This window comes from Amblyomma maculatum, chromosome 6 (genome assembly GCF_055883805.1).
Source record: "Amblyomma maculatum isolate TAMU_Amacu chromosome 6, ASM5588380v1, whole genome shotgun sequence".
Classification (NCBI taxonomy): domain Eukaryota; kingdom Metazoa; phylum Arthropoda; class Arachnida; order Ixodida; family Ixodidae; genus Amblyomma; species Amblyomma maculatum.
In genome coordinates this window covers 169,882,864-169,908,527 of record NC_139349.1, presented here as the reverse complement: position 1 = coordinate 169,908,527, position 25,664 = coordinate 169,882,864, and the positions used below count along the sequence as shown (strand labels likewise).

General features: G+C 48.1%; 1 protein-coding gene across 1 annotated transcript in view; it reads right to left on the bottom strand.

The window, feature by feature from the left end:
- Positions 1 to 24,004: 24,004 nt before the first annotated feature.
- LOC146187385 (F-box/WD repeat-containing protein 8-like) overlaps positions 24,005 to 25,664 on the bottom strand; it is an 86,724-nt gene continuing 85,064 nt past the window's right edge. Inside the window, exon 11 of the mRNA XM_084607665.1 lies at positions 24,005 to 24,218. Coding sequence (XP_084463791.1) covers positions 24,068 to 24,218 — 151 coding nt within the window. The 3' untranslated portion in view covers positions 24,005 to 24,067. The remainder of the gene's footprint in view (positions 24,219 to 25,664) is intronic.

Here is a 25,664-nt window from a genome sequence, read left to right as displayed (position 1 = left end):
AGCCCATATTCTACCTATTATGCTCCCTCTGTTACGTCTCCTTCAGACACCCGATGCTCTGCTGCTCATCGCCCGAACATAGCATCTCACCATCAACGCCTACAACAGCGAGCACACTCGTCCTCCTCGTCGACAACATCCAGTGCATGAAGCGGTTAATCAAAGCGACGATGAGCCTTATTCATCGAATGAACGTGAGCCGCCAGTGTGTTATGCCTGTGGAATGATTGGCCACATTTCGCGTTTTTGCCGCAACCGCCGTCCGTACCAGCAGTATCGCCGACAGTGGGTGAACTCCCGTACAAGGTTTCCGACTGACAATGATGATTCATATAGAACAACACCTGGCCGGAATGAGTACGAAGCAACAGCTAGCCGACAAGAACGCAGGATGGCGCTGAACCGAAACGAATCACCGAATTCTCACCGTAGCCTGACACCACCATCTCGGCGCCTATGACGCTCCCCTTCTCCCCGACGACGGTCACCACCTCCGGGAAACTAGTGAGTGCGGCCGATGGAGGTTAGGTCGCAAATGATTCTAGCTTACCCATGCCTCTGCCTGTTTCGATGTTAAAGAACCGAATTGAAGTGTTTACGGACGGTGTACGTGCTATGGCGTTGTTGGACACAGGTGAAACCATTTCTATTATTAGTCTCGCTTTTAGAAACTGCCTTGGTCGTAAAATTATGTTTGCTTGGGATAGTGCGACAACATTGTGCGGTGTTGGTGGCGAACCGCTTAACCCACTTGGAGTCTGTTCCGTGAATCTGGTTATCGCCGGCCACACATTCCGAACTGAATTCGCTGTACTTGCTCGATCAGCGCATGACGTAATTCTTGGACTCGATTTTCTGGAACAATATGGGGCTACTCTAGACTTTCGCAATGGAGACATTTCTGTGAGCACTCGAATTGAATCTGCTTTGCGTGAAAATTCGCAGAATAATCCTAGCATGCTTTCGGTTTCGGACGACATAGTCATTCCTGCGATGTCAGCAGAGTTTAAACAAAATGTTAGTTCAAGCTGTGCCAGTGATGTGTTACACGCTGTGGGTGAACCACTCCCCCTCAACTGCGCGAAGAAAAGTATTCTGATTCCTCGCTGCGTCATCTCAGTCATGAATGACCATTCTTCTTTGTGGACGACTAACTGCTCTAATGAACCTGTTGTATTACCACGTGGTTTAAAACTTGCCAACTTTGACAAAGACACTTTTAAGGCAGTGGTCATGCTCAGCACAGACAATTCCCAGCCTACCGCATGGGCTGAAGAAGATGAGACAAAATGTCTTGCCATAATTAACAAATCCCTGCCAACAAGTGACCGTCATAGTTTAGTGGATGTTCTGGCGAAACATACTGCGGCTTTCGATTTCTCTCGGGACTCGCCCACCACGGATTCCCATTTCCCGTACTCAGCACCGAATCAATACTGGGACTGCTGATCCAATCCGTCAGAAGCCTTATCGTGTATCCCCATCAGAGCGCCAAACAATCGAAGAACAAGTTCGTGACATGCTGCATAAGGGCATCATTCAGGAATCGTCTAGTCCGTGGGCTGCCCCTGTGATTCTAGTCAAAAAGAAAGATGGCACATGGCGATTTTGTGTTGATTATCGACGGCTGAGTACTGTTACCAAGAGGGACGTCTATCCCCTGCCACGTATTGATGACGCCATTGATTGCTTACATCCCGCCTCCTATTTTTCCTCAGTTGACCTGCGATCAGGCTATTGGCAGATCCCCATGCACCCGGAAGATAAAGAAAAGACGGCATCATCACCCCAGACGGGCTGTATGAATTTAATGTGATGCCATTTGGGTTATGTAACGCTCCAGCCACGTTCGAAAGATTCATGGATACAGTTTTGCGCGGACTGAAGTGGCACATTTGTATGTGTTATTTGGACGATGTAGTGATATTCGGGACTACTTTTCATGATCACAACAGTCGATTAGAGATTGTCTTGGAGTGTATTGAGAAAGCTGGTCTGGTACTCAATTCCAAGAAATGTCGTTTTGGAGAACGCCAGACTGTGGTACTTGGACACCTCATAGACAAGAATGGAATCATGCCTGATCCGAAAAAGATCGAAACCGCCGAAATCGTTAAAACAGCTCAGGAGTTTTTTGGGGCTTTGCTCCTATTTTCGGCGTTTTGTTGCGAAGTTTGCTGACCTAGCATATCTCCTTACTTGTCTTCTGCAATAAGATGTGCCTTTCAAGTGAACTGCCGATTGTGACTCCGCCTTTAGTCCGTTAAAATTTATTTTGACATCAGGACCAGTACTACGCCACTTCTGTCCATCAGCTCCAACAGAACTTCACGCTGACGCCAGCGCAGTTGGAGTTGGTGTTGTGCTCATACAGCGCCACAATGAGAATGAACATGTCGTTGCATATGCAAGCCGTTCTTTGAACAAGGCTGAGCGTAATTACGCAGTACCTGAACAGGAATGCTTAGCTTTTGTATTCGGTGTGCAACGGTTTAGGTCATATCTTTATGGATGTGCATTTAAAATTATGACGGACCATCATTCCTTATGTTGGCTTGTAAACCTTCGTGACCCCTGTGGACGCCTTGCGCGGCGGGCTTTGCGCCTTCAAGAATTCAATTTTGCTGTGTCTTTTAAGATTGGTCGTAAGCACGGCGATGCTGACTGCCTGTCACGGTTGCCACTTGAAACTACTGATTGCGACAATGAGGTCTTGAATGAATATATAGCTGCTATCTCTACAAGTTTCCTTGATGTTGGTGAATTCAAGACTGCGCAGCGGAACGACAACGAGTTGGCGCCGCTTTTTGGTGCAGCAAGTTCCCGGAACCCTACGACCTCATTCTGCATTCGTGACGGTGTACTATACAGGAAGAACTACTCGTCAGTAGGTGCGCGGCTTCTGGTAGTTCCTACAAGTCTTAGGTGTCAGGCTCTTCGGGTAACGCACGACGATACCACAACTGGAAACTTGGGTTTCGTGAGGACATTGCAGAGGACTAAGGAACGTTTTTATTGGCCGAAGATGCGTCAAACTACTCAACGTTATGTGGCCAGCGTTTCAAGCACCCAACCTGCTCACCGCCGGGTCATTTTCAGCCTATAACGCCACCACGAACCCCATTCGAACAGGCGGGAATTGATCTTCTAGGACCGTTTCCCCGTTCCTCCAACGGAAACCGCTGGGTCATATTGTGCGTAGACTACCTTACGCGGTACTGTGAGACTGCTGCTATACCGTCAGCCACTGCTTCTGATGTCTCGGCGTTCCTCCTACGATCCATAATTCTTCGACATGGGCCTCCTCGTGTGTTAATAAGCGATCGTGGCCGACAGTTTACGGCAGAAGTTATAGAACTTCTTCGCCTCTGCTCATCCCATTTTCGCCATTCAACTCCTTACGGTCTTACCGAACGCACCAATCGGACATTTAGCAATATGGTCGCAATGTATGTCGACTGTCGCCACAAAAACTGGGATTAAGTCCTTCCGTTTATGACATGCGCATTTAACACTGCTAAGCACGAAACGACAGGCTACAGTCCGTTTTTTCTTCTTTATGCACGACCTCCACAAAGCACTTTGGACACGTTTCTGTCTTTCTCACTCCCTGCTGAAACTTCACTTGCGCATACTCTCTCTTTGGCTGAAGAAGCTCGTCGACTCGCTAGACTTCGCACACTAGCCTCCCAGGAGCGCTACAAGCAACGCTACGACAAGCGTCATCAAGATGTAATTATGCCCCTGGTGACTTGGTGTGGCTTTGGACGCCGTTGCGTAAGCGCGGCTTGTGTCAGAAACTGTTGCACCACTATACTGGCCCTTTCGTTGTACTGGAACGCCTCAGCGCTGTAAACTTTGTAGTCTCTCGCCTGACCACCCAAGTGCGTCGTTCTCGGAAGACTCAAGTAGTCCACGTGGCCCGCATGAAGCCCTTCTATCAACGTGACAAACCTTGCCTCGCCCGGCGGCCATCGTCTGCGAAGGGGGCAGTGTCACGCACTTCCCGCGATCCTTATTGAAGGAAGATGAGGTTTTGGCGGTATAAGCAGAAGAGGACGAGGAAGCTGGGTCTATCCGCTGTGGTGTGCTAATCTCCAGCGCATCCCAGCATCTGTGTAAATAAACGTCGTAACAATATAAAGCATCAACAGCAGCGGTGATAGAGGACAACCTTGTCATAATCCTTTGCATACCTGGACAGCTTCCGTACTTCTTATCCCTTCTCATGTAATTTCTACTTTGTTATCCCGGTATATTTCCTGTAGGAACTCTTTTATCTCATAACTGATACCTTCTTCTTTTAATATTGTTACGTATATGCCACCGAAGAGGACGACGATAGAAAATAGAGTGAGAGACGACGAAGCAGAAGAAACCGTTGGGCTTGCCTGAACACCTGCTGTGTTCTGCTCTGCTGTGCTGTGAACACTTGCTCATCACCTGCTGTGGTTTCCTGTGCTAGCCTTCTGCCCCGTATCATCTTGGTGGAGGTCAATCAAGGTCCCCGTACGCACCGATTAGCCCATTTACGCTGCAAAAAGCTGGATTTGCGCAGCGGCCGCCACCTACCTGGGATCCCATCGACGCCACAAACAGCTACGATGACCTCTGAAGCAGCCCCTACCACCACGGTAACATCGCCTCAGCCAGTGGTACTCACACAAATTCGCCACCCTCCCATCTTTATAGGCGACGACCACCCAGACGTTGACGACTGGCTGGACGAATACGAGCGATGCAGCAGGAACAATCACTGGGACGCGACCATCATGCTGGCCAATCTGATTTTCTATTTGGCGGGCACTGCTCGCACGTGGTTCCAAAATCACAAGCACGAGTTGGTGACCTGGGAAATTTGCAAGCAAAAGCTTCATGACTTGTTCGGGAAGCCCATTGGACGGGCCCTCGCAGCTAAAACTGAACTTTCCTCTCGCGCCCAATCTACCACACACCGGTAAAAATACAAGACATGCTCGCGTTGTGTCGCAAGGCGAACAGCTCCATGCTGGAAAGAGAAAAGGTAGGGCACATCCTAAAGGGCATCGCAGATGACGCGTTCAACATCCTCTTCTGCATGGATTGCTCTACAGTCGAGTCGGTGCTTCAAGTTTGCCGAAGATTCGAGCAGGCTAAACAACGACGCCTGGTACATCGCTTTGAGCGCCTTTCCAACACGGCAGCTACATCATCCTGCGACGATCTGGCTCCTCTGCAACAGCCTTCCCAGTCCACTACCATGACTCGGATCGTCGGGCAAGAACTCGAAGCCTTAGCTCCTGCACCACTCCCATCTCCACTGCCCGACACCGTGGCCATGATACAGGCTGTTGTCCGCCAGGAACTTGCCAACGTCGGTCTTTCCTCCAACCCCGTACCGCCCTCGTCACCATCGCATCCTGTTCCTGTAGTGGCGGCTGCAACCACTAGCCAAGCTCCCCCACGTCGCTACGTTAGTCGCAATCCTGCAGAGTGGCGCACCTCAGAGGACAGGCCAATTTGTTTTATTTGCTGTCGAGCCGACCACACTTCATGATATTGCCGCAATCGTACCTTCCCCACCCCTCGTCCTTATTACAACGCTGACCGTCGGTACTACTACGGACCTCGATGCTTCCCTGCCCAACCTGACCAACTTCGGCCCGCATATGAGGGACCTGGAAACTTCCCTTCTCACCCAGATGAACCTCACACCGAAGCCGTCTCAAGGGTCCGTCACTCCAGCCGATCTCCATCTCCGCGGTCTCGTCGATCCCGTTCACCGGTGCCTCCTCGCAACTCCTCCCCATCATACACCGGCACCTACTCGGGAAACTAGCGAGTGCAGCACCCAGGAGTGTTCGCTGCATTACCGACCCGGACTGTCAACTCGGAACTGATCCTCGCACCCAGACGTAACTCATTGACATTTTTGTGGACGGAGTCTCAGTTTCCGCTCTGATTGACACTGGCGCCCACATTTCCGTCCTCAGTGCCTCGCTCCGTCAACGCCTCAACAAAGTCCTCACACCCACTCCCTCATCTACCGTTCGTGTTGCTGATGGCAACACAGCTTCTGTGGTTGGTATGTGTACTGCGAGAATTATCATTGCCGACCACCATATCCCTGTGCTATTTACAGTCCTCACCGGTTGCCCTCACGACGTTATGTTAGGACTCGACGTTTTAACTGCCCATTCCGCGCTCATTGACTGTTCGTCTGGACTGCTTCATCTGGACCTGCCACTCTGTCCTGACAAACAGGCCTCTGATACTTCAACGCTCCGTCTCCGCTCCTCTACATTTACTCGTCTGCCACCAGAAGCTGCAGTGTATGTGCTCATGTTGCCTTTCCACTCCGTTCCTGATGGCGACTACGTTGTTTGCCCCATAACCGACGTGACACTGGAGCGTAGGATCGCTCTCCCTCATAACATCGTGCACGTAGAAAATAACGCTTATATTCCAGTCTTGAACTTCGGCCTTTTTGTGCACGTTCTTCCTGAGGGCGTTACTCTCGCCGAACTAATCCCACTGTCTGACGTCACAGTTGCCGCTCTTTTACCTGACCCTACTGCTAAAGTGTCGACACGACCTGCATCGTCCCCACCTCCGGAGGACCGCATATCAGGAATGATTGCACCTAACTTGCGCCCTGACCGAGCTACAGCACTTACGAGTCTTCTGACTTCGTACAGCGATATTTTCGATTTTGGTGACCGCCCGTTAGGACAAACGTCCCTCGTTACACATCGTATTGATACCGGAGACACCCGGCCAATTCACAGAAGACTTTATCGAGTCGCCATTTCTGAACGACGCATCATAGGCAACCTGCAATGGAGTTTGCTGAGACATGTGGCGCCACCTGGCGGCCGACGGGATCTAATACTGAGTCGGCGCAGAAGCTGACGCCGTATATGTTGCGGCCGCTGTGTTCCTTCTGAGTTCGCGTTTTGTTATCCCAGTGAGTGTGATTTACTCATTTAGTGACTTCAGTGGTCTCATGCGATGCTTCGACTACTACGGATGTGAACAAGAATAAAAATAAGCGCAAGGGCGGCGAGAAAGACTGCCACAATCACGAAGGAAACCCAAGCGTACCGCTTGCTGGGAGAATCTGGGGAGAATAATGAGAGAAGGAGGTATTGGCTGCGAGAGAGTAATATAACTGAAATTCATTTTGTTATGGGGCCATTGGTGTACAGACGGCAAGAAGCTAAAATAAGACGATTGCCTGTGAGCGGAAGAAACGGTATAAACTTCTGACTCGGGGAGTCGCACGCTGGTTGGGGCACACTACTCAGTACGCGCTCCGCGCTGTAATATTTGGCGTGTATTGGTATATGCTGTGCAAGACCGAGTGACATACGTCCAGAAAAGCAACAAAGCCGCGCAGCCGCAGCATCGTATTCCAGCTGCATTTCAACGGAGGCGAAATAAAAAAAAAATGTTCGTGGATCTGTGAACCGGATTTCTAATGCGGTGTCTAAATTCGGAACCACAAAGCCAATATATCTTCAAAACTTCCAATTACAGGTTCCAATAAGCATACTTATCTGTAAATTAGTTCTTAAGGTGCTGAAAAAGTCGAAGTGGCGGAGTGTAGAGGCCCGTGATACTGTGTACGCTGAGAATGGAACTTCGTTCTATCGTTCCGCGCCAAATATTTCTTTCACCGACTGCTCAAGCTACTCAAGAGTCTCTTGTCCCAGACGATAGACTATTTCATCATTAGTAGCAACAGTAAAAAATTCCAACTCTTAACGACCTCCTTTACGAAAGCTTTGCCGTTGAGTGCCAGCATTACCCGCCGGCTTTCCCCAAGATTGAGGTACGGAGGTACAAAATGCATGCCAGTTGTTGTTGTTAAGAGCTTTATTTTTCCAACGGTGTAGGAGGCCCCCTACTCCCCGCCCCCGGCATGCACAGTTTTCGTTGATGACGCACGCTACAACCGCACAGTGCTTGCAATCGCCACATCCGTAGCCGGTACCGTACCATGCCTCCTGTAACTTCCACGGCACTGTCGAAAGGTGCACCACGAGCAAAAGTGTTCGTCATGGTATTAAACTACAAAGCAAAACCGTGAGGAAATTATTATGCTGCTGTAATCAAACAGCAAGAACAAAAAAAGAAAAAACGGCGATCAATCTCTCCTCAGGTTCTCTCTACACTTTCAATGTTTGGGTATGAGGTGTGAACGCAATAGGTAAATGAAAAGCTACGTTTACAACATTTTTCATTTATTTAATTATTTCTTAATTCATCATCACATATCCGACTGATGCCTTGAGAGAATAAATTTCGTTAAAAAAATATTCCGTCTACTCACGCGAAATTCAAAGCTGTGCGCATAGGTGTTCCGTCGCGAGCGGCGCGCACTTCGCGGTGACGTCGACACTGTTCACGTTTTAAACATGAGCATTCTCGAACAGGCTGTGTCCTTTCGTCAGTATTGGTTTTCGGAAGTAGCTTTGAAGACATTCAATTGCCTTAAAACCGCAGAAAATGAGAGCCGAAATGCTTCCAGCTGTACAACGCGAACGCAACCCGACCGCGCCGGCCTACTCAGATTACTCGGCGCCGCCGTTGGTGGCGCTGAACGCTGCGCTCCACTAGCGCCGCCTGGCCACTGCAGGTTGCCTATACAAGGTGAAGTGGACAAGATGTTAGAAAAAAAAACATTATAGAGCCTTCGAGCAGTCCCTGGGCGTCGCCTGTCGTGCTTGTTAAAAAGGACAATACCTGGAGATTCTGCGTTGACTACCGACACCTCAACAAAATTACAAAGAAAGACGTTTACCCGCTCCCCAGGATAGATGATGCCCTTGACTGCTTGCACGGTGCCAGCTATTTCTCTTCCATTGATCTTCGTTCTGGTTATTGGCAGATCGCAGTCGACGAACGAGACCGAGAGAAGACCGCCTTCGTCACTCCCGATGGCCTGTATCAATTCAAGGTGATGCCTTTCGGCTTGTGTAATGCGCCCGCAACATTCGAGCGCATGATGGATTCTCCTGCGCGGCTTGAAATGGGCGACGTGCTTGTGCTCTCTCGATGACGTCATTGTATTTTCTTCTACATTGAGCCATCTCCATCGTCTTGATACCATTCTTGGCGTCTTCCGAAGAGCTGGCTTTCAGCTGAACTCGAAGAAATGTAGCTTCGGCCGACGTGCACTCAAGGTGCTCGGTCACGTGGTCGACGCCAGTGGCGCTCAACCCGATCCAGACAAAATACGTGCTGTAAGTGCATTTCCTACACCCCGTTGTACCAGTGACGTGCGTAGTTTTCTTGGGCTTTGCTTGTATTTTCGGCGGTTTGTACCCAAATTTGCGGAGACGGCTCGTCCACTCACCAATCTTTTGAAGAACGACGCTCCATTTTGTTGGCACCAAGAACAATCCCAAGCCTTTTCTGCGCTCATTGCAGCCCTCACCAACCCGCCCGTCCTGGCGCACTTCAATCCTTCGGCACCAAAAGAGGTACGCACCGACGCCAGTGGTCACGGTGCCATACTCGCCCAACAGCAGATGGGTCACATTCGCGTCATTGCTTATGCCAGTCGTCTCCTTTCAGCGGCTGAGCGGAATTATTCGATCACAGAACGTGAGTGTTTAGCCCTCGTGTGGGCCATTACAAAATTTCGCCCTTACTTGTTTGGCCGTGCGTTCTCCGTCATCACCGACCACCACGCCTTATGTTGGCTTTCTACGCTGAAGCACCCTACTGGTCGCCTGGGCCGTTGGGCCCTCCGACTTCAGGAATACACTTTTTCTGTCGTCCACAAGTCTGGCCGTCTGCATGCTGACGCCGATTGCCTGTCCCGCAACCCGGTAGATCCGCCACCTGATAGCGAGTGCGACGATGACATATATGGGTTGGCCGTCTATGACCTTTCAAGCATTCGCCATGAGCAGCGCTTAGATCCCAAACTTTGCAGCATTATTAATCGCCTCAGCACTGATCACCTTGATGCTACCCTTGCTATGTTTGTGTTCCACAACGGCACCTTATACCGACGGAATATGCGACCAGATGGCGCCGAGCTTCTGCTCGTAGTCCCCGAACACCTGCGTGCCAACCTGCATGACGCACCCACAGCGGGCCATCTTGGCGTGTCGTACGTACGATAGCGTCCGCCGCCGCTTCTTTTGGCCAGGCCTCTATCGCTCTGTTCGTCGTTGCGTGGCTTCTTGTGACCGGTGTCAGCGACGGAAGAAGCCCTCGGTTATGCCTGCTGGATCGCTGCAGCCAATCGACATCCCAGTAGACCCGTTTTCCCGAGTTGGCCTTGACCTCCTCGGGCCTTTCCCACTTTCTGCGTCGGGAAATAAATGGATTGCGGTTGCCACAGATTATACTACGCGCTACGCTGTCACCCGAGCGATACCCACCAGCTGTGCAACTGACGTGGCTGCGTTTCTCCATGACGTTATCCTGCTCCATGGTGCTCCACGCCAGCTGCTCACTGACCGTGGCCGTTGCTTTCTTGCTCGAGTAGTCGACGAAATTCTTCGGTACTGCTCCATTAAGCACTATTTTACCACCGCTTACCATCCACAAACGAACGGCCTCACCGAACGCCTCAACCGCACGCTCACGGACATGCTATCAATGTATGTCTCGGATGATCATCGTGACTGGGATATCACATTGCCGTTTGTAACGTTCGCGTACAATTCCTCTCGTCACGACACAATGGGCTACTCACCGTTTTATCTTCTATACGGCCGCAACCCTCCCCTTCCGTTTGACAGCGTACTGCCTCCCACCGCTAACGCCAGTTGCTACGTTCGTGACACCATCTCCCGAGCTGACGCCGCCCGTGTTATTTGCTCGCTGCCGACTGGCCTCCTCCCACAATTCTCAAAAAAGACGCCATGATTCTCGCCACCGGGATGTCCACTACTCTCCGGGCTCTCTCGTCTTGCTCTGGACTCCCGCTCGTAAAGTTGGGCTGTGTGAGAAGCTCTTGCCACGCTAAGCAGGACCCTACCGTGTTTTACGGCCAGTCACTCCTGTGACATACGAGGTCGCCCCTGTACATCCGCCGCGACAGTCCTCTATGCCACGCACCGAGATTGTTCATGTCGCCAGAATGAAGCCGTATTACCCCTGCAGTTGTTCGTCCTATTGCGCACCGGGACTGTGCTTTTCGTGGCGGGGTAATGTTACGTATATGCCACCGAAGAGGACGACGATAGAAAATAGTGAGAGACGACGAAGCAGAAGAAACCGTTGGGCTTGCCTGAACGCCTGCTGTGTTCTGCTTTGCTGTGCTGTGAGCACTTGCTCATCACCTGCTGTGGTTTCCTGTGCTAGCCTTCTGCCCCGTATCAATATGTTCCACAGGAGTTCCCTGTTTATGTTGTCGTACGCCCCGTTTATGTCCGGGAAGGCCAAATACAAAGGTCTATTTTCCACTCTAGATATTTCGATGTATTGGGTAAGCCCGAACAGGCTATCATCTCAACGCCTACCATTTCTAAAGCCGTTCTGAAGTTCTCCGAGTATCTTGTTACTTTCTACCCATGCTTGCACCTTTAATTTCCCCGCCTGCATGGCCGACCTGTACCTAACAGATGTTATGGTAATCGGCCTGTAGGATTTTATGTGCATCCTTTCTCCTTTCCCTTTATAAATCAAATTCATTTTACTCTGCCGCCAGCTGTTCGGAATTTTCTTATTCGTTAGGACTGTTTCCAAAACTTTTAACAACGTTTCCTTACTTCTTGGACCGAGTTCATTAATCAGCTTGATCAAAATTCCATCTATTCCTGTAGATGTGTTTTAGCAATATTTTTTTCTGTCTTTTTCCAGTTTAGATTGGTCAGTTCTAAGCTGCTTTGTATTCTGCTATCTTGTGTTGCTTCTTGATTTGCGGAGATTACCCTATCGCCGCTCTTAAATGACTCTGCTATAACTAATGTAATGTAGTTCACTGCGTTGTCGCCCTTTAAACAATTTCCCTCGTTATCTTGTATCCGGTAGGGTCCTCTGAGCTGCGTTACCTGGCGACAGATAGCGGAAATATTGTAAAAATGAAGAAATGCGTATTCAAAGCATGCCCCATTCGTTGCTTCAGCGGCGCAATGGATTAACACTACTTACCTGCCCACTGAGCGAATAAAACATCGGTTCGAGTTCTGTAAATGCAACTCTTTTTAAGTCCTGCAACTTTTTTTCTGGTTTATTTTTAAATCACAACGTTAAAATAAGCTACTAAGAACTCGCCTGGGGTGTGTTCCCCTTTAGGCCGCATTATGTGGTTTTTATTTCTTATTAACCGCAAAACCAGCCGTGCACAGAGCCATGAAGTAACAGCATGACAACGCTGACACAATTCAATTACCTTCACCGTAACCATTTCCTGCCTTCAGTGAGTGTATGTTAGCTTTAGGTTGCGTTCACACACATCTCTGGGTAACAATCGCTGTTTAACCTGCTGAGAGAGAACCAGTGAGGAGGAAGAGGAACCCTACCGTTGAGGAGACGGAATTACGCGCCGCAGCTCCGTGGCTGAACCCACGACCGCTTGGCTCGGCTGTCTCCAAATACAATGTTTGTTGGATTTTTTTTTTTTTTTTGCGTGCAACTGACGATGCGTTTTTTTTTTTTTTTTTTGGCGCGTGAAAGGAGAGTAGGCAACGGTGGACGCAGTAAACACTTGTCCAACTGCAGTGAATTGGTTTTAGTTTACTCCATTAAAAAAGCTGGTGCGCACATTCAGGCAAGGAGAACATGGTTAAAGTGAGCTAGAATTGGGTAGTGGGCTCACTCCTCAGCCGGCGCCATACATTGCGATGACGCCGAATATGTCAGCAGATTCTAGTTCTGCGCGCCTCCGCAGGGGCCACCACCACCGCCTTCAATGTAGCAGCGCGCGGCACCGCGCGCTGCGCGCCGTTTGCCTTTGCCTGCCTTCCCCTTCGCTGCTGTATTCTTGCCATTGCGGAGGTTTTGTTTTGCGGTGGGCGATGTGATACGAAGAAGCCACCCCGATGACAAAACCATTGTGCTAGGCTGCCGGACATGCTTACGGGAAAGGCGCCACGAATCGAAAGATATGTGGCTCTTGGAAAATAATGGGAGCGAATGTAAATCCTCCCTAATGGATACAAATACACGATGATCTGATCACATCAATGACACGTACACCGGCCTAGTTTTTCAGTTGGGAAACAATAAGCCAGGGGAAGGGCAAGCAGGGCCAGCTAGCCGGATTGTCGACATGCTGCATCAAGGAAGCACAAAGCCAGACACGAATGTGAACAAAAAGTAGGACCAGTAGTTAGGAAACAACTTTATTCAACGCATTACTAAGCGTCAAGAATACGCTGGTATATCTGTTGACCACAGCCAGCATATTATAGCTGAAGTGCGTGATTATAGGCTAATATCACAGTACTGGGTATATGTTGCTAAATAGAGTCTAATGAAATTGAATTGCGAAGCTTGTGCTAACCGCTTACTCGGCACAAACTTCCGCGACAATGGGAACTCAGCTATTGTTAGTTCAGTTTTTGCTTCTTGAGCAAGCTCGAAAATATATGACGGCCTGTGGGGCGATCATTCATGACTTGAAAACCACTGTACTATCATGAGCAATATGAGCAAGAACACACGAGCGCGTGGCAGATAGCCTCGAAACCCACTTGGGGCGACACGGTGCGGCCGCTGTGGGAAACAGTGGAAAGGGAGCCGTGGTTCCGTTAACTGTTGTCACTCCCGCCTTACTAGCATTACTGCGAAAAGGCAGCTGACTGCAAGACACCCTGTCGGAAGTGATGAGGCATTTTTACGTTCTTCGCAGATTTGAACGTTTGCGTGTGACCGGCCATATCATGGGCCATTAAAAAAACGTCGACCAGAAAAAGCTCATTGCAGCATGCTTGCCACACACCCAGAAAGAAAAAGTAAGAAACGAAAAGGTAAACAGCGGTATCTGGCGCAGAACTACAGATACCACGGTTCACGATCTGCGCTTCAAAACCGCCTTATCATCGCTAGCGGCCGGTGCCTCGCAATCAGCTGCCGTTTCGCAGTAATGCTAGTAAGGCGGGAGTATAGTGAACTAGAATACTTTCTAGTGGCGCGAACGGAAGGAAAATGGGCGCCTCTTGCACGCCGGTCGCCACTGACCGCCGCTGGTGGCGCTGCAGTTACGTTTACTAGTACCGCGTGCGCGTCCGCAAAGGGAAGTCAAGGCTTGGCGCGCCGTGCAGTCTGCACATTTTTGCAATTTTGCCCTCGACCTTTCAGTTCTGCCTTTCATCACAGCAACTAAGACATCTCAGCTCTTCAAAAGCACCATGTGCAGTTCGAAATGGCCAGGAAAAAGACCAACTCGCACTGTTTTGCTCTGAGATGCCGAAGCTCGGCTATCCGGGTGCTTTAGTCACCTTTGTTTGCTGCTCCGAGGGACAACAAACATCGCAGAAAGTGGAAACGAAGCTTGTGAAGGCAGGAAAAGCCTCTCACAGAAACATCGACAGTGTGTGAGCATCATTTCGAGCCGCATCTCATCCTGCTGCGTGACCACGCACATATATGATCAACAGCAGAAGTGAGGATATACCGCGTGAAAAGCCATCACTGGCACCTGATGCGGTGCCTATACACTCTTGCCGGGTTGTCCGGCATATATTACCGTCAAACCCGTAAAGCCAAGGCTGGATGTGGGCAATATTGATGTTGCAGAGAGTTGTGCTCATGTACAGACTCTTGCTATCAAGCCTGTGGCACCAAACGATAGCCGACATATTTTATACCACGTGTCCAAGCTAACTTCAGCCAAGGGTTAAAAATAAACCATTTGAGATGGGCCAAAGAAACCACTTGCTGACAGCCACCTGGCGCACCAGGTCTGAACAAAAGGAAGACTTCAGGAAGCTTCGACTGTTTGTGTGATCTGGAATACTACTACTGGCTCAATAAAGCAGACAGCTGATATTAAATTAAATTCAATTCCGCATATTCATAGCATGTCCTTGGCTGGTGCATTTATTTAATCATTTATTCATCCTTCATATCATACCCTACTGATGCCCTAAGACAATAAATATCGATTAAAAAAATGGTGCAGGCAATTTTGAATTTTGCAATTCTAATTTACTAAGTATTTCTATCAAATAAATGTGATTTGCAAAGTTGGGGAGGCCCTTCTGAAACCCTCATTTCATTTATTCCCGATAAAGAAAACCTCACGTGCATAGTTTTCCCACCTCTTTAGAAAGCCCGCGAAATAATAAAAAAATATCACGTGACTGACGCATTCATGCACTACGATATTGTGGTGCTCTCAACCGTGCATGGTTTCAGTGACAGAAATTAGTGGCGGCCGTGACTCAACAGCCCAGTCTCAGTACAGGCTGATAATTTTTGTATTTCGCGGGCTTTCTTTAGAGCTTGGAAAAACGATGAGGCTTTCTTTATCGGAAATAAATGAAATGGAGGTTTTAGAAGGCGCTTTCAAATTCTGCAAACCAGTTATTGTCTAAAGGCTATAGTTTGTAATTAAAACTAATTACTAATTACTTAACTTCAAAATAAAAAAATTGCCTGGGGTGAGCCAGTTGGCTGGCAGCTAGTATACAATTGTGGTCTCTCTATATCCTACCTCAAACTAACTGTGATAAAAGCTTTATTCTTTTTATTTTTGAAAAGAAAAAGATAAGTCACATGTATTAAACTTGGCTAATTTTACTAATTTTAAGGACAACAGAGGCCTTTTGTACCCTTCAAGTGATATCAGTTTGACCTTGAGAATGTGTTTACAACCTGCTTCAGTCTAAATTCAAGCAGACAGCTTGTACTCAGTATATGCTACTGGCCAAGCAAACCTGCTAAATTGGGTGCTCTGACCACTGTCAAATTGGTGCGGCTGAAATCACTGCTTAACTACCCGCATGCACTTTTTCACAAATTAACCAGCGCAATGTCAAGCTTCAAAGCACCTGAAGATGAGCAGATGGATGACTGTTTGTTTAGTCAATATAATTTCACAAAACAACTCGTTGTTGGTGGCTTTTGTTCCATGCACTCAAATAAAATAAAACAGCAGTAGAGAAGCCTTGTGAAGTACCTAAACAAAACTGCCCTGCATTCCTCATGTATGCATTTTTGGCATATATGTTATGCATATGAGATGATGAAAGGATTTTAACACCTGGCATACAGCGGTGATTTATAACAGATATTGTTTCTGTGAACAGAGAATAATGGTAACGCCACAGAATATCGCCGGCTGATTCGTTTCAAAGCGTAGGAATTTTTTTTTTTCATGACCACTTTGTCAAAAAAAAAAAACAACAATAAATGTAACAGCCTGAAGCTGCTCCTCACTTTACCAGTTGGCAAATTTCCTAACGCTAAAATGAGCACGCTAAAATGAGCATTCCTGGTTACCAGTGGATAGCAAATAGTGCAGTGTAATATAATCATCATTATTGGCTAAAGGAAAGTTACTGCGGCGTGGTTGGAGAGATGCGAGAACCCGTACTGCGTGCGCACGATGCCTGGCCACTCTGCTACCAGTCTGCTGCTGGCAGCTGAGTTGGCTCTGTAATAAAGCGGGCTCTGCAAGGCTCAGAAAAATACCTGTCCCGTACAAATTAATGTGCTGTAATGATACAGTGCGTGATAACTCGTCCCGCATGAGCTGTAGCAGACGCTAGCGAAATAAGAGCGCTTTCACCCTAGTGCAACGGCGAAAACCCGAATATTATTGAATGAAACGCCTTCTATTATGGGTGGAGGTCCACATACGTCGACATAGGAAAAACAATCACCACTTTTACTGTATAGGCGCACAAAAGCATTGGTACTATGTCGCACTATTGCAAGAAAGCATTGAAAAGTCGACTAGAAGATGTTGCAGTGGCGCCATCTGGCGGCGTCAATGAAAAGCGGCGTGCCCGAGCGCCGTCGTTCGCGCCACTAGAAAGTATTCTAGTTCACTATAACATGGTGGAAGGGGATGGATTGTTTCGGCTATTTATTATTATTATTATTATTATTATTAATATTTAGCAATTTTCCTCTATTTCTTTTTCTAGAATCAGTCATGGTTTACTTGTCGTGAGTTTGTGATTTTTTTCTATTTTCGCAGCTCACTGCAAGTGGTGAATGAAACAAATGGAGCAAGCAAAGGGACCAAGCAAAAGAACTGAGCTGCGTTAAATAAAAAATTACAAAAGAAGTTTAGCTTGTCAGTTCATTTCTTTTTTATATGTGCATGAAGCAACTGCTTAAGTTCGATGGGATGTTCAGGCTGCACGCATATTTGATGCCCAGAACATTCATTTCGGGCGTTCAGAACACTGAGAACAGATGTCAGTAAGACATCACATGGAAAGTTCAAATTGACAGGATATCCTCTTGTCATCTTAGAGGGACTTCCCAGGACATTCTGTGGATTTCCATTCTGCGACCAAACACGTGTCCAGAGGATGTCCAGTGGACATCATGTGGGCATTTCATGGACATCATACGGATATCAGATCATCATCATCAGCCTGATTATACCCACTGCAGGGCGAAGGCCTCTCCCATATTTCTCCACTTAACCCGGTTCTGTGCTAGCTACATCCACTTGACCCCTGCGAACTTAATCTTATCCGCCCACCTAACTTTCTGCCGCCCCCTGCTACGCTTTCCTTCCCTTGGAATCCAGTTTGTTACCCTCGGCGACCATCGGTTATCCTCTCTTCGCACTACATGTCCTGCCCATGTCCATTTCTTCTTAATTTCTACTAGAATGTCGGTAACTTGAGTTATTTCTCTGGCCCACTCTCACGCTTTCTATCTCTTAATGTTACCCCTAGCATTTTTCGTTCCATAGCCCTCTGGGTTGTCCTCAACTTAAGTAGAACTCTCTTGGTTAGCCTCCACGTTTCAGCCCCATAGGTGAGTACAGGCAAGATGCAACTGTTGTATACTTTCCTCTTGAGTGATACCGGTAAGCTGCTAGTCATAATCTGTGAGTGCTTGCCAAATGCGCTCCATCCCAATCGTATTCTTCTTGTTATTTCCTTTTCGTGGTCCGGATCTGCGGTTACTACCTGTCCTAAGTAGACATATTCGCCTACTACTTCCAGTATTTCGCTACCTAATGTAAACTGCTGTTCCTTCCCGAGGCTGTTGAACATTACCTTAGTCTTCTGCATATTGATTTTCAAGCCTACCTTTCTACTTTTCCTGTCTAGGTCATCAATCATTATTTGCAGTTCATCCCCCGAGTTGCTTAGCAAGGCAATGTCATCAGCAAATCGCAGATTACTGAGGTATTCTCCATCTACCCTTATCCCTAACTGCTCCCATTCCAAGGATATCAGATATCTTCATGGAAATATTAGGTGGATTTCTAGAGGATACCACCTGGTTGTGCTGCCTCATTCCCCTCGAGACCCATATGAGCAGGAGCCCATACTATTTTCCGGTGAGCGGGGTCCTCGGTATAGGTGCAATTTTGAAGTAGTCAGTAGGTTAAGTATAGAGCCCAGCCTTGCTCGACGTTCCGACAGGCTCCTCGCCAGTCGGAGATAATTATTTTGGAATCAGTGTCGGTAGCTGCCACGCAATGGCAACCTCTTCCGCGTGAGTTAAGTCGCGGGTGCCAAATGTAAGCCCGTTAAGAGTTTTTGATTGTTTAAGGAATAACAGCACGGAGACGAAGGACAAAGAAGAAAACCATACCTGCGCTGTGTTGTCTTCCTTGTCCTTCGTCTCCGCGGTGTTATTCCTTAAACATGTACCAACTAGCTCAACTCTCCGTTTTATTTTTTTTACTGGTGGACTAATGAGGCCGTGTACCATCTCCCAAGGGGGGGGGGGGGTGGAGGCGTTCACGTAATAAATGGCGGGTTTTGACCCATATGGCGACCTAGGGCTTCCGCCCGCGCCAGGCGCCGGCCATTGTGGTCTTCACATGTCATGTTTTTAGGAAGAGGGCGTACGTGGAAGGCGCATCTTCACTCGAAAGGCAGACGTACACGCTCTTATATAAGGGTGGTATGTTGGATGTGTAGCCGGGCAAGGAGGTGGCGACCCGACAGTGTCTTAGAAAGACGTGTGTATTGGTTGGTTAAGTGAGCCTCTCGGATATCTCGGAATTTATTCACCATGCCAAGGCCCAGTAGACGCTGGTTGGAGGTGTTCACGTGGAGATCGAGGGCTCTTAAAAATTTTGCGCAGGATGACTTCGAGTGCATCCTCGTCTTGCTTCCGAAGGCGGAGGTAAGGAGTCGAATATAGGATTCGACTGGTCAAGAATACATGCACAGCCGCAAGGCGTCTTTGCACTGCAACCCCTCACGTTTGTTAGAAACCCGGGGACCATGCGGCCCACCTGGTCCCCCACCTTACGGTGTTTCGCCAAGGTAGTCCGACCATATATGTTGATATGAATGAAGAGCCTCAGTACACGGACTTTGTGTGTTCAGGAATTGGTCCTGCTCCAAAGAGAGCTCAATTTTTCCGTACACTTTGGTGAGGGGCGTATGTGTACAAACTCAGATTTTTGAGAGGAGCATTGAAGGCCGCAGCGGCGAGCATAACGGTCCACTATGGTTGCCACTTGTTGCAGGTTGGCTTCAATATCTCCGGGAACTTTGTGTGCCCCACAGGGTGATGTCATCAGCATACAGGGTATGCTGCATACCAGCAACAGCATCCAACTGGGCCGGGAGGTGCATCATAGCCAGATTGATTACGAGAGGAGACAGCACTGCGCCCTGTGGTGGCACTGGTTCCAAGTTGTAACGGGCTATGTTCGGTGTCCTGGATTTTAATGTAGGATTCGCGATCTGTCAAAAATTGCCGAATGTATCAGAACGCGTTGCGTCCGCAGCCGGCTTCTGAAAGATGAGCATTACATCATGAACGTTGTCGAAGGCTCCCTTCAAGTCTAAGGTTCGACCCTGTCGTAGGGGCATTCGAACGGGTCAATAACACATCCCATTTAAGTTGCAGCAGAACATCCTGTGCAGACCTGTGCAGGGGAAACCCGAACATGGAGCCTGCGAAGATGTGTTGATTTTCCACGAACTCGAAAAACCTGCCACGCCCCATCGTCTCCATTAGTTTGCCCGCACACGAGGTTTAAGAGGTGGGCGAAGGTTGTCCGTGTTGATGGTCGCCAGCTTTTGGAATGAAAGTGACCAGAGCAGACCAGAGCGTCCCCGAGCCAAACTGAATTGATGTAATCCAATAAGGTCTGGTAGGCCGAGTCGGGTAAGTTAGCTAGTAATTTGACTAATTTTGTCCTCACCCGGAGCTGTGCCTCGTTTCATTTTCGCCGGGGCCGCCCGCAGATCGTGGGGATGAAACGGCTGATCCAGCGTTCTCCGAACCTGCATAAGAGTGCGCCGGTCCGCGGGGGTCCTGGGTAGTGCACAAGTACTGGTCCTGCAACTTCTGCGTTAGCTGAGTTGTGTTGCCTTGAAAGCTGTGTATGGCACGTTGTAGATGTTTCTGTATGTGTCTGTGTTGAGTCGATAAGAGCGCGGAAGAGCCGCCAGGTGTTCCTGCTAGAAATCTGCCGCGCCGCCGTGTTGCGACGATGCACCCGATTGGCGTCTGCGAGCTGGGCCGCATACTCGGCTGCCTGCTGGGTGAGCTCGAAAATTCGAGCCTTAAGGTTAGGGTTATGCTTTTGTCGGCGCCACCGGCGGACAAAGCAATGCCGCACTTTCCAGAGGTGGAGGAGATGGTTATCTACGTCTGATACCGCCTCGGAAAGCTGAATTTTCGTTTCGATGGAGCGAAGGCTAGAAAGCAATTGTTCGGAGCCTTGCCAGGTATGGATGTCGCTATGTTGTAATGTTTCTTAAATTTAGACCAGTCTGGGATTCGAGCCTGTGTAGTGGGTTTTGCAAATGGTCTGGTTCGAACTGTGTTCAGTATGAGGGTTCCAGTGTTGACCCAGTCAGCGTACTGAATGTTACGGGTAAAGATTACATCCGGACACGGATTCCGAGTCACGGAGTTACCTGTGTTGTGTGGAAGGGGTGTGTGAAGAGAGGCCCAATGTAGATGCAAGCTCCGCCAACTTGCGTCCCCGTCTCTCTTCACGGCGGTACCTCCAGACTCGACTGGGGGCGTTGAAATCGCCCACAATCAAGAGGGGGTCCCGGCCCGCAGCTTTTAGAGCACGGCTGAAAAGGTCCAAGAATGATACATCCGGCAAATTGGGTGTGCAGTAGACATTTAGATTGCGCAGCGGTGGGTCCTGTTTGCGGAGGGGGAGGAGAGTCACCATTACATGGGAATAGCCAAGTTGGAAGTTCAAGTCAACCACATTTGCTGTGTAATTTTTATGAATGCATAGACAAGACGAGGGGTACTACTGAAACGTCGTATAGTTTGTTATGGCGGCGCCCCTTCCTGGCTCCTGAAGGGCCATCACGGCGGGCATATGCGTGAAAGTTGAGGAAAAGCCGAAGGTCGGCCCGCTAGTGCGAGACCATAGCCCTCGGCAGTTCCGTTGAGTTACTGTGATGGGGAGGCCAATTTAGATAAGGGGACGCCTACACTGAGGTTGTCCCACCATGTTGATTTTGGGGTTAGACGAAGGAAGGTAGATATGGCCCGGAGCCATCAACCCGGGGCATGAAATTCAGCTTCTCCCTCTTTATAATGGCACATACCCACAGTGGGGCAGTTATCTTCATCATCTTCGATGTCAATTTCTCGACGCGAAAATTTTGAGGGCCGGCCGGATACGTTTTTGAGAGGAGCATGTCCAGCGAGACGTGCGCGGGGGATTTGCAACGTCTTGAGCGATCATGGTAGGAAGGGCCTTCATGACTTTAGCAATGATACGCTCCAATGTCGTCCCTATAAGGGTTTCGAATTTGTTGTTAAAGCGGGCCTCAAGAATGGCCAAGGAGGAGTCCGAGGTCACCGGCGCCGCCGTATCGCTTTCCATGACTTCTGCTTGGGGCAAATAGGGGAGGGGGGGGGAGCAGTTTTAGCTTCAAGGGCTTCAATTTTGACAAGTAGCAAGTCGTTCTGGACCCGGAGAGAAGCTACCAGGTTATGAAGCGCTGCGTCGGCCGCCAAGCGAGCGGGAAGAGAAGGGGGTGAGAGGAGCTCGCGTTTTCATTTTTTGACTGCATATGCTCAGGCAACGCTTTCGCCTTGCTTGAGTTGGGAGTGGGCTTGCTTCTCATAAATGCTGCGCTGCTTAGTTGTACACGGACAAAGGAACTGGACAAACGCTACACGGACAAAGGAACTGGACAAACGCTGAGGTTAAGTTTGTCCAGTGACTTTGTCCGTGTACTACTAAGCAGCGCAGCATTTATGAGATGTTCCAACTAGCCCAGTCCCAAGCACTTCTTAACGGGGCTTGCTTCCCCGATTCGTCGTGTGGGGCGGTGGTGGCTCTTGGTCGCCTTTGACATCACGCCCACTTGAAGGCGCCCCTTTGAACTCAAGTTCTGATGCCACCGTGTAACATACGTATGTTACACGGTGGCATCGTAACTGTCAGTTACGATGACAGAGGTGGTCAGGCAGCACCTCAACATATATGCACATTTTCTTCATCGTTCTTCACTCTGCATCCCTCATCTCCATCATCAACCTTGTCTCCTTGTTTGTAACAGTATTAAAGAGGCATACAATGGGAGTGTTGGAACATCCTCTACATAACCTTTAAATAACCTGCATGTGAACTTCACAGTGCTTCATATGCTGCCACTGTTTGTAATGAGATTTCATTTCTTGGATCGCAGTGGGATGCACCCAACACTCATCCATGGCATGATAAACTGGTTCTAAACATCGCCAGTGTTGCTATCTCAAGCTACCATCTGAGTCTTTTTCTCCGTGCAACGGGGACAGGGCCCTTGAAGACCTGAAAAGTAAAATCAATTTTTTGAAAATGACATTTTAGAAATCTACACATCATCTGCATATCTGAATTGATTCACTTCACTTTGTGAGGTGAAAACGATCTGAGTAACTCTTACCTCTGATTGTTCTTCCTTGATTTTTCAAAACAAATTTTTGACTCTGCTAGTTCTTTTACTCTTTGCTAGAGCAGATGAAGGAATAATTCTTATAAGCATGCTCATGATTAAAGCAAATGATGTTGGAAACTGATTACTCATTTTGTGCTTGTGAATTGTTTCGTGCCCTTTAATTTAAGCTGCTCATCAACCAGTCCTCCTTCATTAAACTTCAACATGTTGAAGTTTAATGAAGGAGGACTGGTTGATGAGCAAATGAAGGAGGACTGGTTGATGAGCAGCTTAAATTAAAGGGCACGAAACATGTTGAAAGCAGCTACTACTGAATTAGGTACTCCCTGCATTGCATTTCTTGTATTTGCTGTACAGGCATATGTTAATGATAGTTTTCTGATCACATTTTCTTTTCTATTATTCTTCCAAACAAATAAGTGAAAATGCCTAATATCCTGAAAACTAATTAACCTATCAGATAAGTGATTACGTATTTGAAATCTGCACAAACGCTTATTAATAGGGCTGTGCATTTTTAATGCATTTAGTAAAAAAAAATATAAAGGTCCCAAGGGCCTTGGTTTCCCTTCAGCATAGGTGGCCATGAAACCCCAGGCCAGTGCATGTCATTTTTTGTTGTGTGCAGGTTAACATACGTGAATCCTCGTCCAATGAGTGAGGCGCAGGAGAGCACTGAATGCTGTATGTGGTGGTATAGGAAAGCGAAGCAGCAGATGGGAAGTGTGTAGTGTGCAATGTCAGTGCACATTAATGTACCCTTGGTGGTCAAAATTTCTAACGCCCTCCACTACCACATGCCACATAGCCCAAGGCTCTTTGTGGCGTTAACCTCTTTCAACCAAACTAATCAAGTGGCAGCATGACTCCACAAAAGTGGTCAGACTTCTTCGGGACCAGAAGAAAAAGCAGCAGTCATTTATTTCCAGCATGGGTCATAGTGATTAAAATCACAGCTACTGTAGGAAATATGCAAACTAGTCTGATCGAAACTCGAATTAGACTTCATTTACAGAACAGATCACTATTACTCTTAAGCATCCACAATGGTTGGCCTTTATTTACACAGCGAGCAGTACAGCTCAACAGCACCTTCAATCATCCATGATGTCATCATAAGGTACAGCCAAGCGGACATTGTAGTTGTAGCCGGCTGGTTCGTCGTAAGAAGACAGGCAAATGGAAGGAATTCCACATGTCTCCTGGTTGGCCGAAAAATCATAGATTCGTATGGACCCCCTCTGCCTTTGGGTGAAAAAAAAAATTGGAAGCAGAAGGCACGACAAATTAGTAAAATGCAACTTTTAGAGCTATGCAAAAATTCCAGCACAGTAATAGCACACTGAGAACTCATGGTTCCAGCTGCACAAGTTGCATGTATACACAAGCAATTTTAGGCATGCCAAAACTGTACTTTCAGCCTCTTCAGAAAACTTGGCTCAAAACTGTGAATCTACATATCAGCTTATGCTTCACACTCGGTAAAAGTAAGTGGCAGGCACACAGCTGGCAGCATTTCCCAACACTGCTCTGTAGACAACTGTAGGATTATCTCCAATGAAAATGACAATAAAATTGCACTGCAGCCCTTGGCCCACACTATCTCATCTGAGATAGTTTCTACACGCTTTTTTTTTTCCCTCCTGGCATATACCGTATAAACGCATGTAAGGGCTACACTTTATTTTCCTGATCTGAGGGCCAATTTTCGGGGTGCGGCCCATACACGCTAATAAAAAATTAATTTTTTTTCTAGTAAAACATGCCAATCAGTGAATGTACGGCATCTATATAGCATTCAATCATCACTCGCGGAGTCTTCTGGCTTCGAGCTGGGGCTGTGCTCTGGTGCACATTCACCCCACAAGCCCTCATTTTCAGTCCTGTCTAAACTGTTTGAAATCTCGGTCACCTTGAAGCTGCGGGATACAGTGTCCATACACATGGAGTTCCACGCGGACAAAACCCAGTCAAGCACAGTTGTGAGCAGCAATTCACGAAAGGCAATTCACAAAAAATAAAGCAAAGAGCACACAAGAGCTGCAACTATGGAATGCGACCACGCCAACCACGCTACCACTACTCACATGCTTTTGAAGTAAGTCTCAAAACAGAGCCAGGGGAGCCAGGACTAGCGATACCAATGCCAATATGAATTGCGGAAGCTCGCGGCAGAAGGAAAATATGATGATGATGACCCATGACTTCGGGCATTATCCGTGGGCGGCATCTGGAAGCTCCTGTGCGCATGCATTTTGAAGGCTGTTCCCTCGGGGGTCATGAGAAGTTTGGGAGCGGCCCTTACAAGGATATTTTTGTTTTTAAATATTTGCTTCGGGAAATGGGGGTGCGGCCCATATATGGGTGCGGCCCTTACACGCGTTTATACGACTTATCACCTGCTATTCATATCTCTATGTATTTTATTTTCTGTCACCTTTTTATTCTCGGACGATGCTGCTTGAAAGCAATCTCTCTTAACCTACACTGTCATGTTTTTTGCGTGCATGTCAGATTCTTTCTAAGGAGTGTTATTTGTTTTGGCTGTGAGGTGCTGGCTATTATGTCCTTAGTTGTTGTTTGTATATTGTCCACTGTACTTGGCTACAGTATATTGTAAATAAATCAATAAAAATGCAACAAAGAAGTTGGTACAAGAGTCTGTGCAGTGTTGTGCTCTTGCATGGTTGC